Here is a 13,910-nt window from a genome sequence, read left to right as displayed (position 1 = left end):
GGGGTCAGGGCTCTGGGCTCGGGCTGGGGATGAGGAGTTTGGGGTGCAGGAGAGGCTCTGGGTTTGAGAGGGGGCTCAGGGCTGGGGCAGGGGGTTCGGGTGTGGGAGGGGGTCAGGGCTCTGGGCTGCGGGTGCAGGCTCTGGGGTGGGGTTTGGGGTGCAGGAAGGGGTTCCAGGTTTGGGGGGGCGCGGGGTTGGGGCATGGACTTAGTTCTGGCAGCTCCCGGTCAGCAGCTCAGCAGGGGTGCACCGCAGACCGCGCTGCGCCCTGGAAGTGGCCAGCAGCAGGTCTGGTTCCATGTGACTCTCGCCCGCAGGGACCTCCCTCACCCCTCCCCCAAGCCAGCCAGTGGGAGTGCAGAGCCGGTGCTCGGGACGGAGCAGTGTGCCGAGCCCCCTGGGCCCCCTGCCTAGAAGCTGGACACGCTGCTGGCTGCTTCTGGGGCACAGCGCAGTGTCGGAAAAGGTAGGCACTAGCCTGCCGTAGCTGGGCAGCACCACCGATGGGACTTTAAATATCCTGGTTGGCGGTGCTGACCAAAGGAAGGTGACCCAGCTCCTTACATGCCGCGACCCACGGTTTGAAAAACACTGCCCTAGAGCTGACCCCGGCCGAGACCCCGGGAGGCCGTCTGGGGTGCTGGCACTGCTGTGGCTCCCCTCTTCCAACCCCATGCCAAGCAGGAGGCACAAGCCCTAGTCCCCCCACCTGTCTCCTCTCACCAGAGCCTCCCATATCCCATCTCTCAGGCAGCCACAGAAGGTAAAGACCTCAAGGTCGTCGTCCTTGTCCACCCCCTTCATGTGTGCCAGGTCACACCAAAGTTTACAAATTCAATAATTTACTAATGAGAAATGTTAGTCTCCAGTCAGATCAATATCAGACTTGTTCTCTGTCCTTAAATGTTAGACTTGCTTTGTAATCCGTCAGGGCCCTTCATATACTGCCATAGGCGCCGACTCCATGGGTGCTCTGCACCCTCCAGCAACAGCTGTTTGGAGGTGCCCCTGATTTCCTGATTGACGGCTAGAGGAGGGGCTTGAGGTAGGGCGGAGAGCAGCAAGCAGACTGGGGAGGGGGCGGAACAAGGGCGGGGCCTCAGAGGAGAAAGTTGCATGGGGGCGGGGCCTCGGGCCGGGGCGGGGTTGGCGCACTCCTGGGGAAAAGAAAATCTCAGCACCGATGTATGCTGCTCCTTGGGTGAGAGATCCCCTTTGAAGGTGACGTATCCTTCCAGTCTAGAGTCATCTGTTTTGCCATCATCAGCTCTATATGGAACCATTTTTTTTGGCTAGAACAAACATTTATGATGGGTGAGATGTTTGACATGAAGCACGGTGCCTGGACACAGGGCGGGTGCAGCCACTAGGCAGACTAGGCAGCGGCCTAAGGCACCAAGATTTGGGGGCACTGCCACCGATCAAGACGCTGGCTGCAGATCGCAGACTGTAGGGAGGGAAGACGTATATGATAAGAACCACGCTCCCAATGAATTGCTCTCCTGCCTTCAGAAAGTCCTTTGATTTGATTGCTGTGTTGATAGGTACATTTGCACAGTAATAGCTCCTTTGTCTTGTAGATTGCACAGCAGCCAGGAGGTGTAAGACCCCTGCTGGGGCTGAGCTGTGCTGTCAGAGAGGTGCAGCCGGGGCAGAGCTGGCTGCAGGATTTGCAGCCAGAGGCTCTGCTCCCTGGGGAGAGAAGGGAGGGACGCCAAGGCTGGCAGCTCTGCAGGCTGTCTTGTGTGGAGGGGTGGCTAAGCCGCTTTAACCCACCTCCCTGCACCCCAGCTTTCTACCCTCCCGACCCTGCTTTCGCATGAGGGTAGCGCACTCTCTGCCTCACAGTCCTGCCTGCTCCACGCCCCCCTGCCAGAGCAAGAGCCCAGCATTCAAGTCCCCGGCCCGGGCGCAGGACGGACTCGTGAAGGCAAAGCAGGCGACACGCTCCCATTGCCCTGTTGCAATTGCACTTAGCCTGCTGCTGCTGCATGCCAGGGACTGGAGAGGAGAGCACCCATTTCACCTTGCGGCCCCGCCCACCGCCTCCCAGCCAAACCCAGATTGCGCCCTCTCCCCGCTCCACACCCAGACCCGGTCTGCTTCCCTTCCCCTCCTCGGCCAAACCCGATCCTCCCAGTTACCGAACCGGTCTGCTCCCCTTGCACTCCTCAGCCAAACCCGAACCCAGACTGACCGAACCCGGTCTGCTTCCCTTCCCCGTCAAACCCGATTCCCTCTCTGATTGAATCCGGTCTGCTTCCCTTCCCCGTCAAACCCGATTCCCTCTCTGATTGAACCTGGTCTGCTTCCCTTCCCCGTCAAACCCGATTCCCTCTCTGTTTGAACCCGGTCTGCTTCCCTTCCCCGTCAAACCCGGTTCCCTCTCTGATTGAACCCGGTCTGCTTCCCTTCCCCGTCAAACCCGATTCCCTCTCTGACCGAACCCGGTCTGCTTCCCTTCCCCGTCAAACCCGATTCCCTCTCTGATTGAACCCGGTCTGCTTCCCTTCCCCGTCAAACCCGATTCCCTCTCTGATTGAACCCGGTCTGCTTCCCTTCCCCGTCAAACCCGATTCCCTCTCTGATTGAACCCGGTCTGCTTCCCTTCCTCTCCCCAGCCAAACCCAATCCCCCACTGACCCGAACCCAGTCTGCTTCCTTCTCCTCCCGGCCAAACTTGAACCATCACTGACCGAATCCGGTCTGCTTCCTTTCCCCTCCCCAACCAAACCCGATCCTCCCAGTGACTGAACCCGTTCTGCTCCCCTTCCGCTCCCGAGCCAAACCCGAACCCTCACTGACCAAACCCAGTCTGCTTCCCTTCCCTGTCAAACCCAATTCCTGGCCAGACTCGAACTGTCACTGACTGAACCCGGTCTGCTCCCCTTGCACTACCCAGCTAAACCTGATCCTCCCAGTGACTGACCCCGGTCTGCTTCCCTTCCGCTTCCGAGCCAAACCCGATTGAAGTGTTCTCCTACTGGCTTTTGTATGTTACCATTCTTGATGTCCGGTTTGTGTCCATTTATTCTTTTACATAGAGACTGTCCGGTTTGGCCAATGTACCTAGCAGAGGGGCACTGCTGGCACATGATGGCATATATCACATTAGTAGACGTGCAGGTGAATGAGCGTCTGATGGTGTGGCTGGTGTGGTTGGGTCCTCTGACGATGTCGCCAGAGTAGATCTGGGGACAGAGTAGGCAACGAGGCTTGCTACAGGGATTGGTTCCTGGGTTAGTGTTTCTGTGGTGTGGTGTGTAGTTGCTGCTGACTCCTTGTTGTTTTTGTGTATACAGACTAACACGGCTACCCCCTGATACTTGACACCATGCAAGGCTCTGAATTTATACATTTTATTAATAACAATAATTGGATATTATAAAGGTAGAATAAAATGTAGTAGATTTTGGTATGAAAGAATGAAGGAAGGAAGTGACAGCGTATTGTGTGTAATGTACGTGATTTATTTTAAGATCCATGCTGTGTTGTGCAAAGTGAAAACAATGTCAATGTTGTCAGGTTATTCATTTATTTTTATTAAATAAGTAGACTGAATAATGAAATTAATAAATTTTCAAGCCGAACGTGTATTAATTCTAATGAACAATGCCACATGCTGTGGTATTCATTTCTGAAAGTTCATAATAAGCGACTCTCTAGGGGGAGGGGAAGAGGTGGGGGGCGGAAGGTGGAAGTTTCGCCTAGGGCGCAAAATATCCTTGCACCAGCCCTGCCTGGACAACTCGGAGCTGTGTCCCCAGCACGCTCGTGATCTCGCCCAGGACTCTGCTCTTTCGAGTGCTGAAGCACATATAAAATTGCCTGGTTTGTTCTTTGGGTCAATATGTCGCCGTGGAGCCTGGTTGTAACCTGTATATTTTTTAACACAAATGTAACGTATAGAACATCTGCAGCTCATTGCTTTAAATATTATCCCATAATCTCTTCCACTGCATCTTGTGTGTATTTCGCATTTTGCCCCCCAAGGAAATGACTTGCACTGTGAATAACCGGTTCTCCCCTCCTTGTTTGTTCCCAGGGTTCTGGCTGGTGTGGACTATCATCATCATACTAAGCTGCTGTTGCGTTTGCCATCATCGGCGTGCCAAACACCGCCTCCAGGCACAGCAGCGGCAACACGAGATTAACCTGATTGCTTACCGAGAAGCCCATAACTACTCAGCCCTGCCATTTTATTTCCGTATGTACTTCCTACAGATCTTCCTAGATGCAAGAGGGAGCAGGCTGGCTTTTGAAAGAGTAAAGACCAAAGAATTCGCCATGTCGGGTGGAGGTGGGGAGAAGCTGCTGGGGCAGAGGGAGAGGTTGGGGGCTGCTGCTGCCTAGCCTGTGGTTTGTGGAGAGGAGGAGGTACATTCTAGCTGCCTGGAACATGTGGCCCTGCTGACTCTGGAAGCAGAACTGTGCCAGCAACAGGGCCTTTATCACAGGCATTTTTCTGCTCCTGGGTTACCTGTACCTTTTCCTGGAGCCATGGAGAGGTTTTTAAAAGACCAAATTCAGGAGAGCTTGGAGCGATCTTTCTTTGATACGCCAGCTATGTAACCTATTTTTGCAGCTGGTTTGACTGAGGTAAAGAAAGTGGTTTGACAGAGGTTGGTCACCCAGGGGCCAGGCGGGAATGGTGACTCAGCTGGGACCCTCCTGGTTCCCAATCCTATACGCTGCCTACTAGACCATGCTCGATTTCCAGTGAGTTAACAGATTCATTGTTACTGCATCTGGGGGAGCTTTATTGGCAGAAAGAGAAGAGAGTGCAGTTGCCCCGGTATATTATGATATAAGGACATTTCACTTGAAGTTATACTTTTTAAAGAGTGTTTTGATCAGTTGCTTAATTCAGTCCACTTTAGCCTGTTTTGCCTCCTTAGGAAAATCTTTAATTGATTTGTAAGTCCATTATAAGCACAAATATAATGTTCCCCTCGTCACTCGTGGTGATAGGGTTTCACTCTGGCCACACCACAAATACTGAATCCAATGTTAAAACAAAATATGGACAAATCTCTTAATTTTCTTATAATAGCTGCCTCCTTCAGGGGGTGAAATCTTTGATTTTTTTGGAAATGTAAACACCAGTGATTATAGAACCCCAGCCTAGAAATCTATGAAGTCACCTAGTCAATTTCCTGCAACCAATACAGGATTATTCTCTGGTGTAATTTATAGTGCTGTGTCCAGGGTGGTCTAGTAGCTAAGCATGGGACTGGGAGTCGAGAGATCTGGATTTTATTCCCAGCTCTGTACAGACTCCCTCTGACCTCGATCTAGTCATGTTGTCTCTCTGTGCCTCAGTTTCCCCTTCTCTAAAATGTGATAATTACATCCTCACGTAGGGGATGATGCTAACTCATTATTGCTTGGTTTGGAATCCAGGGGTTCTCAAACTTTGTTGCACCACGACCCCCTTCCGACAACAAAAATTACTACACGACCCCAGGAGCGGGGACCAAAGCCTGAGCTCACCTGATCCCCACCGTCCTGGGGGAGAAGAGGGGGGCAAAACCCAAGCCACGCTGCCCCCGGCTGAGAGGCCAAAGCCGAAGCCCAAGGGCTTCAGTCCCAGGCAGCAGGGCCTGTAACCTGAGCCCTGCCGCCCAGGGCTAAAACCCTCGGGATTTGGCCCTGGGAGGTGGGGCTTTGGCCCCAGCCAGCCCTAGCGACCCTATTAAAATGGGGTTGCGACCCACTTTGAGGTCCTGACCCACAGTTTGAGAACCGCTGGTTTAGAAGCTGCTAGAGATGGGCAAAGTATCATAAATTACGTGAATGACATTGATCTATTTTGAATAACAAATTTCATGAAATTGCACATGAAATAACTTCTACCTCCCCATTTTAGGATTTTTGCCAAATTATTTACTACCTCCCTATGAGGAAGTGGTGAACCGACCTCCAACCCCTCCCCCACCATATAGTGCCTTACATCAGCAGTGTGTCCCGGCAGGCAGCAGTAGCACAATCCCGGATACTCCAAGAAACCTCCAGCCAGCACAGACAAGCTCTCCTCCACCACCAGGTGGCAATAACAACAGCACTGACAGCTCTGGGCCCCTCAGCGTCCGGGACCCTGAATCCTCCATGACACTGGTTGAACGAACCGTCACCAAAATGCAGGCTACCGAGCCAGGCAACTCCAGCACCGGAGCTGAGTTGGAGGAGACAGCCGATCCTGTGTCCTTCCCGGATAAGGATTCCGAGTGCAAGGAGGAACTGCTTAAAGATTACAGCTGTGAAAGCTTAGACCAGAACAGCGCTATTCCCGATGCCAGGGACAAGACTCCCGGCAGGCACCGCCGTTTCACTGGCGACTCAGGCATCGAAGTCTGCGTCTGCAACCGGGGCCACCATGACGACGACCTTAAGGAGCTTGATGGGCTCATCGACGATACTTTGGATGGGCCCCTGGACTTCTGTGATAGCTGCAGTGGCCGCCTCCATGGGGATGAGGAAGAAGGGCTTTTCAGTGCCTCCGAAGAGCAGCACCGTGAACATAACCACCACCATCTGCCTCGGCAGCCGGTGTGTGTCCTTCTGAACACCATAAACGAGCAGGACTCTCCAAACTCTCATACTAATCACTCTCCCAGCTAAAGTGGCTGAGTCGTAAGGGAGAGTCTATAAAAGGATTAACAACTTTTAAAAAGGTGACGCAACCTTTTTTTTTACCCCAGATGTAATTTTGGGACTATCCCCAAAAGCACTGCTTGGGAGGGTGGGCAACTGCGCCTGTTTTTTTAATATCACATCCCTCCTCGTACACATAGTAGGGACTGCAGTTTCAAAAGGAGACTTTTGTAAAATGGAACTTTGCTAATGATGATTTTGGTGATGGATTATTATTGTTTGGTTGGTTTTAGTTTTCCAAAACCTGCTTTATCTTGCAAGTCATGAAGTTCAGCAAGTCTAACCCTGTGAGGATAAGAAATACAGTATGGCTCCACCCTCCAGGTGTCTTCCCAGAAGCACACTGCTTCTGATAGCACTGGCAGTCAGCAGCCCGAGAGTTCTGGTTTGATTAGGGCTCTTGAGGGGAGTAGAGCACATCCACTTTTCCCCAAATCGTGAAATCACTAAATCAGAACAGCGCTGTAATCTCTGGTGCTTCAGCAACAGGTAGGGGTGCAGGAGATTCCCCACTTGAAGCTGGTAACTGAAGGACCAGTTTCTTCCAGATGGAATATTAGTCTATAGCATGCAAGTTGCAAAAAGGATTGCAGATTTTGCCTTTACATACTTTTTTTTTTAAGGCAAATATATTCCTTTAATCAATGCCTCTCAGAGCACAGCTGTGAGTTAGAATCCAGGCAGCTGGGCTGCCTTTCCAAGTACTGTGGTCTCTACATGACATTCAACTTGTGTGCTGCAAAAGGTTTGGCCTTTTTTTTTTCCATTTTATTTTTGTCCCCTTAGGGCAGCACTTTAGTTAAGATGACAAAATGAAAACCAGGGCTGTCTTTGGCCAGTGTGCCTTCAGGTTTCAGTGATGCATGTTGAACAAATGGAGACAAAAGCTCCGTCCGTTGCAAAAGGATTACTTACAGCGGAGATCTGGGCAGTATTCTTTTTTTAAATCCAAAAGTTTGGTGCGATTCTAATGCTGACCACTTACAAGAAATGAATGTCTAGGGTTTTTTCTTTTTTTAAGGTGGCAAATGGCTACTGTACAATGTCTGAGCGTGTATGTGTGTGACTGCAATACATGCATGCATGTCCTACTGGTAATATGAAACCTGCTGTAAGACTGCAAGAAAATTTACTGTAGCTTTGCTTTAATAAACAGTAGAGTTTTTGTTAGTATAACCAGAAGGAAAAAAAAACAAACCGCTGAAACTAACATTCCCTGGAGCGTTCCTGTGGAAGAGGGCAGGAGTCAGTCTATATATGAAGTGTGCTTGGGTTTCCCTCTGGCTTTCCTTTACTTATGGTCATCTCGATCATTACTGTTATGGAGGGAAATTGAAACCTTGACGCAGGCATTCAGATTTGATTGATCGAAACCAAAATCAGTTTTCAGTAACGTGGAAACCAAATATAATGCCTTTTCTGATAACTCGCGTGTGTTTCATTTTGTGAAGGGAGAACAAAAATCTGTGTTTACATTTTACTTGACATACACAATGTTCTGCTCATAACAAATGTGGATTGTCTCATTTAAATACTTTGCCTCTCTACTGAAGGTAGCGCATTTTAGTATGTGCTTGTTCATCTGTAATGGGCAACTTTTTTTAAAGGGCAGCCATTTCTCTCCCCTCCCATAACAAACAGCCTTACATCAAGCAGATGTCCACTGGAACTAGAATTGCAATGTCTACATTAGAATGCAGTGAAACAGTCTTTCATTGAGATTCATCAAAGCCCGTTCCATGCTGTGGTGTGTGCAGGTGGTTTAAAAAATACTCCATGGCACGTTAATTGTTCTGACTGGCTCTTCATATAGTGTGACCAGACTTAGTGGCTCACACAAGTAGGGAACTGATCATTTGCTAGAAGCCTAGGATTTCTGTTCCTCACCCTTCCCCCATGGAGAATTGTCACCAGCTGCTGTGCTCATCGATCATTTCTTCCCTTTGAGGAGAGAACTAAAATCTGTCAGCTACAGAATTATAATATATGGAGATATACCTACCTCATAGAACTGGAAGGGACCCCTAAAGGTCATTGAGTCCAGCCTGCTGCCTTTGCTAGCAGGACCAAGTACTGATTTTTGCCCCAGATCCCTAAGTGGCCCCCTCAAGGATTGAACCCACAACCCTGGGTTTAGTAGGCCAATTCTCAAACCACTGAGCTATCCCTCCCCCCTGCAAATGGTTAAACTCGCTTCCTCACATATTTCAAGGAAGCTTAAAAAGCATTTAACTTTCAGAAAGCAGGATTTTAATAATAAGAATCCTATACCTCCACCTTCTCCTCCATCGACATTTCCTCCCTATATCCCATGTGTTGAATCTGGCCTCGCAGACATTTAGGAGAAAAGCTCTCCTTGTTAGTGTTGTCAGACAGCCACCGGTGTGGTGCTCTGCTCTGTTCAATGTTGATACCAGTCAGCTGCATGAGTGTTCCCTCTGTGTGCTGCCCCAGCTCTGCAGATTGCTGGCACAGCAGACCCCGAGAGAACCCCCAATGACCACAGACTCCGATAAGGTACGAAGGCACCTGGCCAGGTTTATTGTCAAACAAAAGCTCCCTGGATCAGATGTCTCCAGTTCTGCTAGTACATATGTGCTCCCTGACAACGGACCGGCTCAGTCAAAGGCGGGACTCTCCACTGCCGCCTAGGCCACACACAGACATTGTGCCAGGGATGCATTCTTATACACAGGTACAAACAAGTTACACAACACTCCTGACGTATTGAGGTGCAACCCCTCTACGTAGCAAGGTGCCGCCTTTCACCTTGTACATGTTGGTTCGAACAAAACTCTATCCATCATATTCCCCTTTTGGCCCTATCATTGGGATGGGTCAGCCTGTTCCTTGTTATCTGTGTGGAATGTGCAAGTATGTGAATGTTCTGATATCTGGTGTCCAGTACCTTTTAGGTCTGTCTCTTTTTGCAGCATCAGCCCTTTCCTTGCCAGCTTCTGTGAGCGTGGCCTGCCTCTGGCTCACAGCTTCACTTGGCTTTGCGTTAGCAAAGTCTTGACCATTACTTTAGTTCAGGCCTCATACCAGGCCTCTTGATATAAGGGTTTCTGTTTCAGGGCCTCATCTTACTACAGTTAGTTTGCAACACTCCTGCCTTTTCAGTTTAAGGATAAGGAAGTTCCCATTTCAGTTCTCTCAATCGTCCAGGTCGTCTCCAGCAAAAAAGGAAAGTAAGCTGATAGTCCTGACATTCTAAGGTGAAAAACAAGGACTTTCGTTGTGCTTGAAAAGCCCTTTCAGGCTGCTTTCGTAGATCATAAAGAAGCAAAAAGGGCACAGACCACTTTTTTTTTTCCCCCAAACCATCTTTTACCCTTGTGGTAGAAAGATCCTCTGAGCAGGGTCTCAGATGGGCTCAGGGAAAATCACTAGCGTAAACTTGGCCAGGTGTAACGGAACAAAGGTTCATTTGGCTGCCACCCCGTTCACGCAGGGCACCACATGCCACAGTCGTACCCCGCCGCAGCAAGCAAGGTGCTGGTAGCAAACAGTCCCGCATCAGGCCTACCTCTCCTCAGGGAGGCTCTGACAGGCAGCAGGCTCTCAAGAAATTCCTGGCTCCAGCCCGGCCCCTCACACAGAGTGGGGGCCAGGGGTCTGCTCTCCCTCCTAGCCAGCCCTAAATGAGCTGTCCCCTCTTAACCCCTCCCTCCAAGCCTGACGCCTGCTGCAGGGGTTGTGGGGTGAGACGGAGGGAGCCCACAGTAGTTTAACCCTTTCCTGGCCAGTGTGGGGTGTCTCTTCTCTCACACCCTCCCCCTCAAGATGGTACCATCAGCTCTCCCCACCTGCCTTGGAAGAATATGCAGGCAGTTGGGGAGGCCTTTCCCACCTTATGTGGTGTCTTAACTGAGTACAGCTGGATGGGTCAAGCTTTCAAGGTCTGCACTTGATCGACAAGGCGCTGGACCTGCCCTTCCCCAACGTGTACCCCAGGTAGGTGGTTTTCTCCTTCCCTGTTTTGTACTTAGCTGGGTTTGCCGTCAACCCAGTGTCTTCTAGGTGCCTGAGGGTGGCCACCACATTATTTAAGTGGATCTCCCCGCCATGGCAATAAATGACCACATCATCCAAATAAACCATGCCGTATTGCGCCTGTGGCTGGAGGACCCAGTCCATCAGCTGCTGAATTGTTGCAGGTGCTTTGTGGGGGCCACACGGCATGACCTGGCATTGATAGAGCCCATACAGAGCAGAGAAGCCAGTCTTCTCATGGGATCTGGGTGCAAGAAGCATCTGCCAGTGTGGTGATGTAGTTTGCTTCATCCTAGCACTCTAGCAGGTTGTCCACTCTGGGCATGGGAGAAACTGATGCAGAACTGGGAGGTGCCATCTAGTTTGAAGGCCAACGTTCTAGCACTTCTCCACTCCCGATGGGACTCCTCGGTAACTCCCCGTTCCAGCATGGCTTGGAGCTCCTGTTTAACAACTTGCCCCATCTTCCTTCAAAGGAGCCGGGGGTGTCCACCTCTATGACCTGCTTGGTTTCGATAGCGTGATAGGTTAAGTGGGTTTGCCCTAATTCAGGTGAGAAAGAAGGGAATGAGTCTGCTGCACTTGAACTTTCTATGCTGGCGGAAGGTTCTCCCCTACATGTATAGTCTCTCCTGCCTGGGCTCCTAACTCTAGCAGATAAGGGTCTATGAACAAGGCTGTTGGGCATCCCAAGGTTTCTTGGGCATTCTTTTCAGTGTCTGGTATAAGCATTCCACAGGACTGTCCATTTAAGGGCAGTACAAGGAGGTCTGGATGGTTTTAATCTTTAACAGGCTACGTAATTCCTTCATCAGCTATGACATTAAGTTGGTCCCTGGGTCAGTGAAGATCTCCCAGCTCACCCATACTCTGGCAAAGACCTTTATCAGGTTGGTTGCGATGGTCTTAGCCTTCCTAGACCATATTGGGATTGCTTCCAGGCACCTCATGGAATAATGCAGTGTCACCAGTGTGGTCCCATATTGGCACTGTTCTCCGGAGGCCCAACCAGGTCAATCCCTGCGTATTCAAAGGGAGAGGAACTAGAAAGTGTGGGAGGGATGGGGTGGATACATCTGTATAATATAGACAGTTAATATGTCTGGCTTGTGGTTGTGTTTCAAACAATTTATGCAGACAACACGCTTCAGGTGCTAGTAATGTTAAAATAGACACACACACACTGCCTATTTCTAAAGGATTCTGTGGTATTAAAAATATTTATAGCAGGATCTGTTCACTCACTATTAAACTTCAGTTGCCTCTGGGGTAAAACCCAGTAACTTTTCAACAGTACTTGGCAGTCCACAGCGTCCATCGCTTTAGGACAGGAAGAGAAGAGCCATTTGAAGCTGCAGGAGAATTTAGCTAGGCAGAAGGAAACTGGAGCGATCAGAACTTAGCCACCCTGAGATGCACTGCCTGGTAAGTGAAATTGCTATATCATGGTCTGAAGAGTCAGCCCTGTGCATTTGCTGGGCATTTTTGACTTTAGTAGAACATCAGTGGTCACACACAAACTCATCGTACGGGGGGGGGGGGGGGTGAGAGAGAGAGAACACACACAAAATTCAGGAATTGAAAATCTGCCCCAGCAGATGAACGTAAACCTAAATCCAAAGAGTATTTTTGATCCAAATCCAGAATTTCCTAAAACATCATCTGTCTTTACTCCTCCATCCACCATCACTTCGGATCTGCAATCTGTTCCTCTGTCTCTGCTGAGTTCAGGGCACGCCCTCATGTGAAATGCTCCATATTTAGTGCCCAGCTGCCTGTTCCTTGGCTTGGAAAGGAAGGTGAGAGGCCCAGATCTACACCACAGGCCTTACAGCGGCACAGCTGTAAGGTCTCCCGTTTAGGCGCTCTATGCTGGCGGAAGAGCACAGCCCTGACCAACAGAAGTGCTAGTGTAGACCAACCAACTTGCCCTGACCAACTTGCATCCGAAGAAGTGGGTATTCACCCACGAAAGCTCATGCTGCAAAACGTCTGTTAGTCTATAAGGTGCCACAGGATTCTTTGCTGCTTCTACAGCAGTGCTAGTGTAGACATAGCCTGAGTGTTTGATGCTTTAGTAGATCACGTTGGCCTAATCCAAGGGCTGGGCTAGGGTAAAGGGGCGGGGGGGGGGTATTTCAGCCCTTATCAGCTTCTCAAGTAATACCATAGACACTTGCTAGGAAACCTGAGAAACTGGATCATTGTTATGACCGAGGCGAAATTAGCAGACGGCGCTAAATATGTTAGCAAGTGGCATCTGGAGCAACCAGCCATAACCTGCCTCGAACTCTCATTCTGGATCAGGAGCCAAGCGGCTGCTGGATCTCTGTACCAGTGACCTTGGGAGCGTCACTAATCCGCCTACTTTCTAAATGTTTCAAGATTTTAAAAGGGCACAAGAATTTCTGTCTCTTTCTCTCTGTCGCATGTACTTGGTGAGCAAGTTTTGCCGGTGGGCCAAGCTAATTTGGGGGTGGAACACCAGCCTGAGGGATGGTTCCATCTACTTTTTATGCTTACGCCAAGGCCAGCAAAATGGGGAAACTCTTAAGATGTGATTGCAAAAAACTAGGACTTCTCTCTCTCTGGTGCGATTCAACGCCCCCATCTCCTCCTCCTCTTCCTCCTTTAGGTTACCATCAGGCTCTTACTCAGTTTGACATGATCCCATATCTCCTGCTCCAAGGCGTGTGGCTTGACACTGGAAATGAAACCTGTTGCAGATCCCCAGATCTCTCAAGTCCTTCCCCAACCTGCCAGCAGTGCCCCACCCACCTCCCCAGGAGCCAGAACACAGGGAGGTCCGTCATTTCCATCTGGGATGAAGCACTAGGGTAAAGCCACCGTCCTTCACAAGCTGCAAATGGGGCTGCCGTGATTGTACACCAGCTTGCCTTCTCCCTTCAGCGTGGTGGGTGGGTCCTGCAAAGAGGGCCAGTGTAGCCAAGAAATGGATGGTGGTGTCTGGGAAGGGGCCTCAGACAGGATTCCCAGGGGGTGGCCTGATTTGTGGTCTCCTTCCATCTTCGTTGAGAGCCCTTGGAGGGGGCTAAATCTTCCCCCCCATACACACACCCAATGGGGAACCTGAAGCAGCTCAGGAGCAATGCTCCCTGTCCTCTAAAGTTAATCTTTGCTTTGGCAAATGGGACTGTAAGAGGGGGAGGGATTGCCCAGACCTGACATGGGGGGCATGCAGAGTCGCATCCCTCCTGCTCCCAGATTTGCTGCTTGGCTTGTACCGAGCAGGCCCAGTA

At 50.3% G+C, this 13,910-nt stretch overlaps 1 protein-coding gene across 2 annotated transcripts in view; it reads left to right on the top strand.

The window, feature by feature from the left end:
* WBP1L (WW domain binding protein 1 like) overlaps positions 1–8,080 on the top strand; it is an 84,694-nt gene extending 76,614 nt beyond the window's left edge. For both annotated transcript variants that reach the window (XM_045024663.1, XM_045024664.1), the window contains exons 3-4: positions 4,046–4,207; positions 5,870–8,080. In XM_045024663.1, the coding sequence (XP_044880598.1) occupies positions 4,046–4,207; positions 5,870–6,621 (914 nt within the window). In that variant the 3' untranslated portion in view covers positions 6,622–8,080. The remainder of the gene's footprint in view (positions 1–4,045; positions 4,208–5,869) is intronic.
* The last annotated feature ends 5,830 nt before the right edge of the window (positions 8,081–13,910 follow it).

Source organism: Mauremys mutica, chromosome 7 (genome assembly GCF_020497125.1).
Source record: "Mauremys mutica isolate MM-2020 ecotype Southern chromosome 7, ASM2049712v1, whole genome shotgun sequence".
Lineage (NCBI taxonomy): Eukaryota > Metazoa > Chordata > Testudines > Geoemydidae > Mauremys > Mauremys mutica.
The sequence above is the reverse complement of the archived record's forward strand: the minus strand, read 5'-3'. Positions and strand labels throughout refer to the sequence as shown.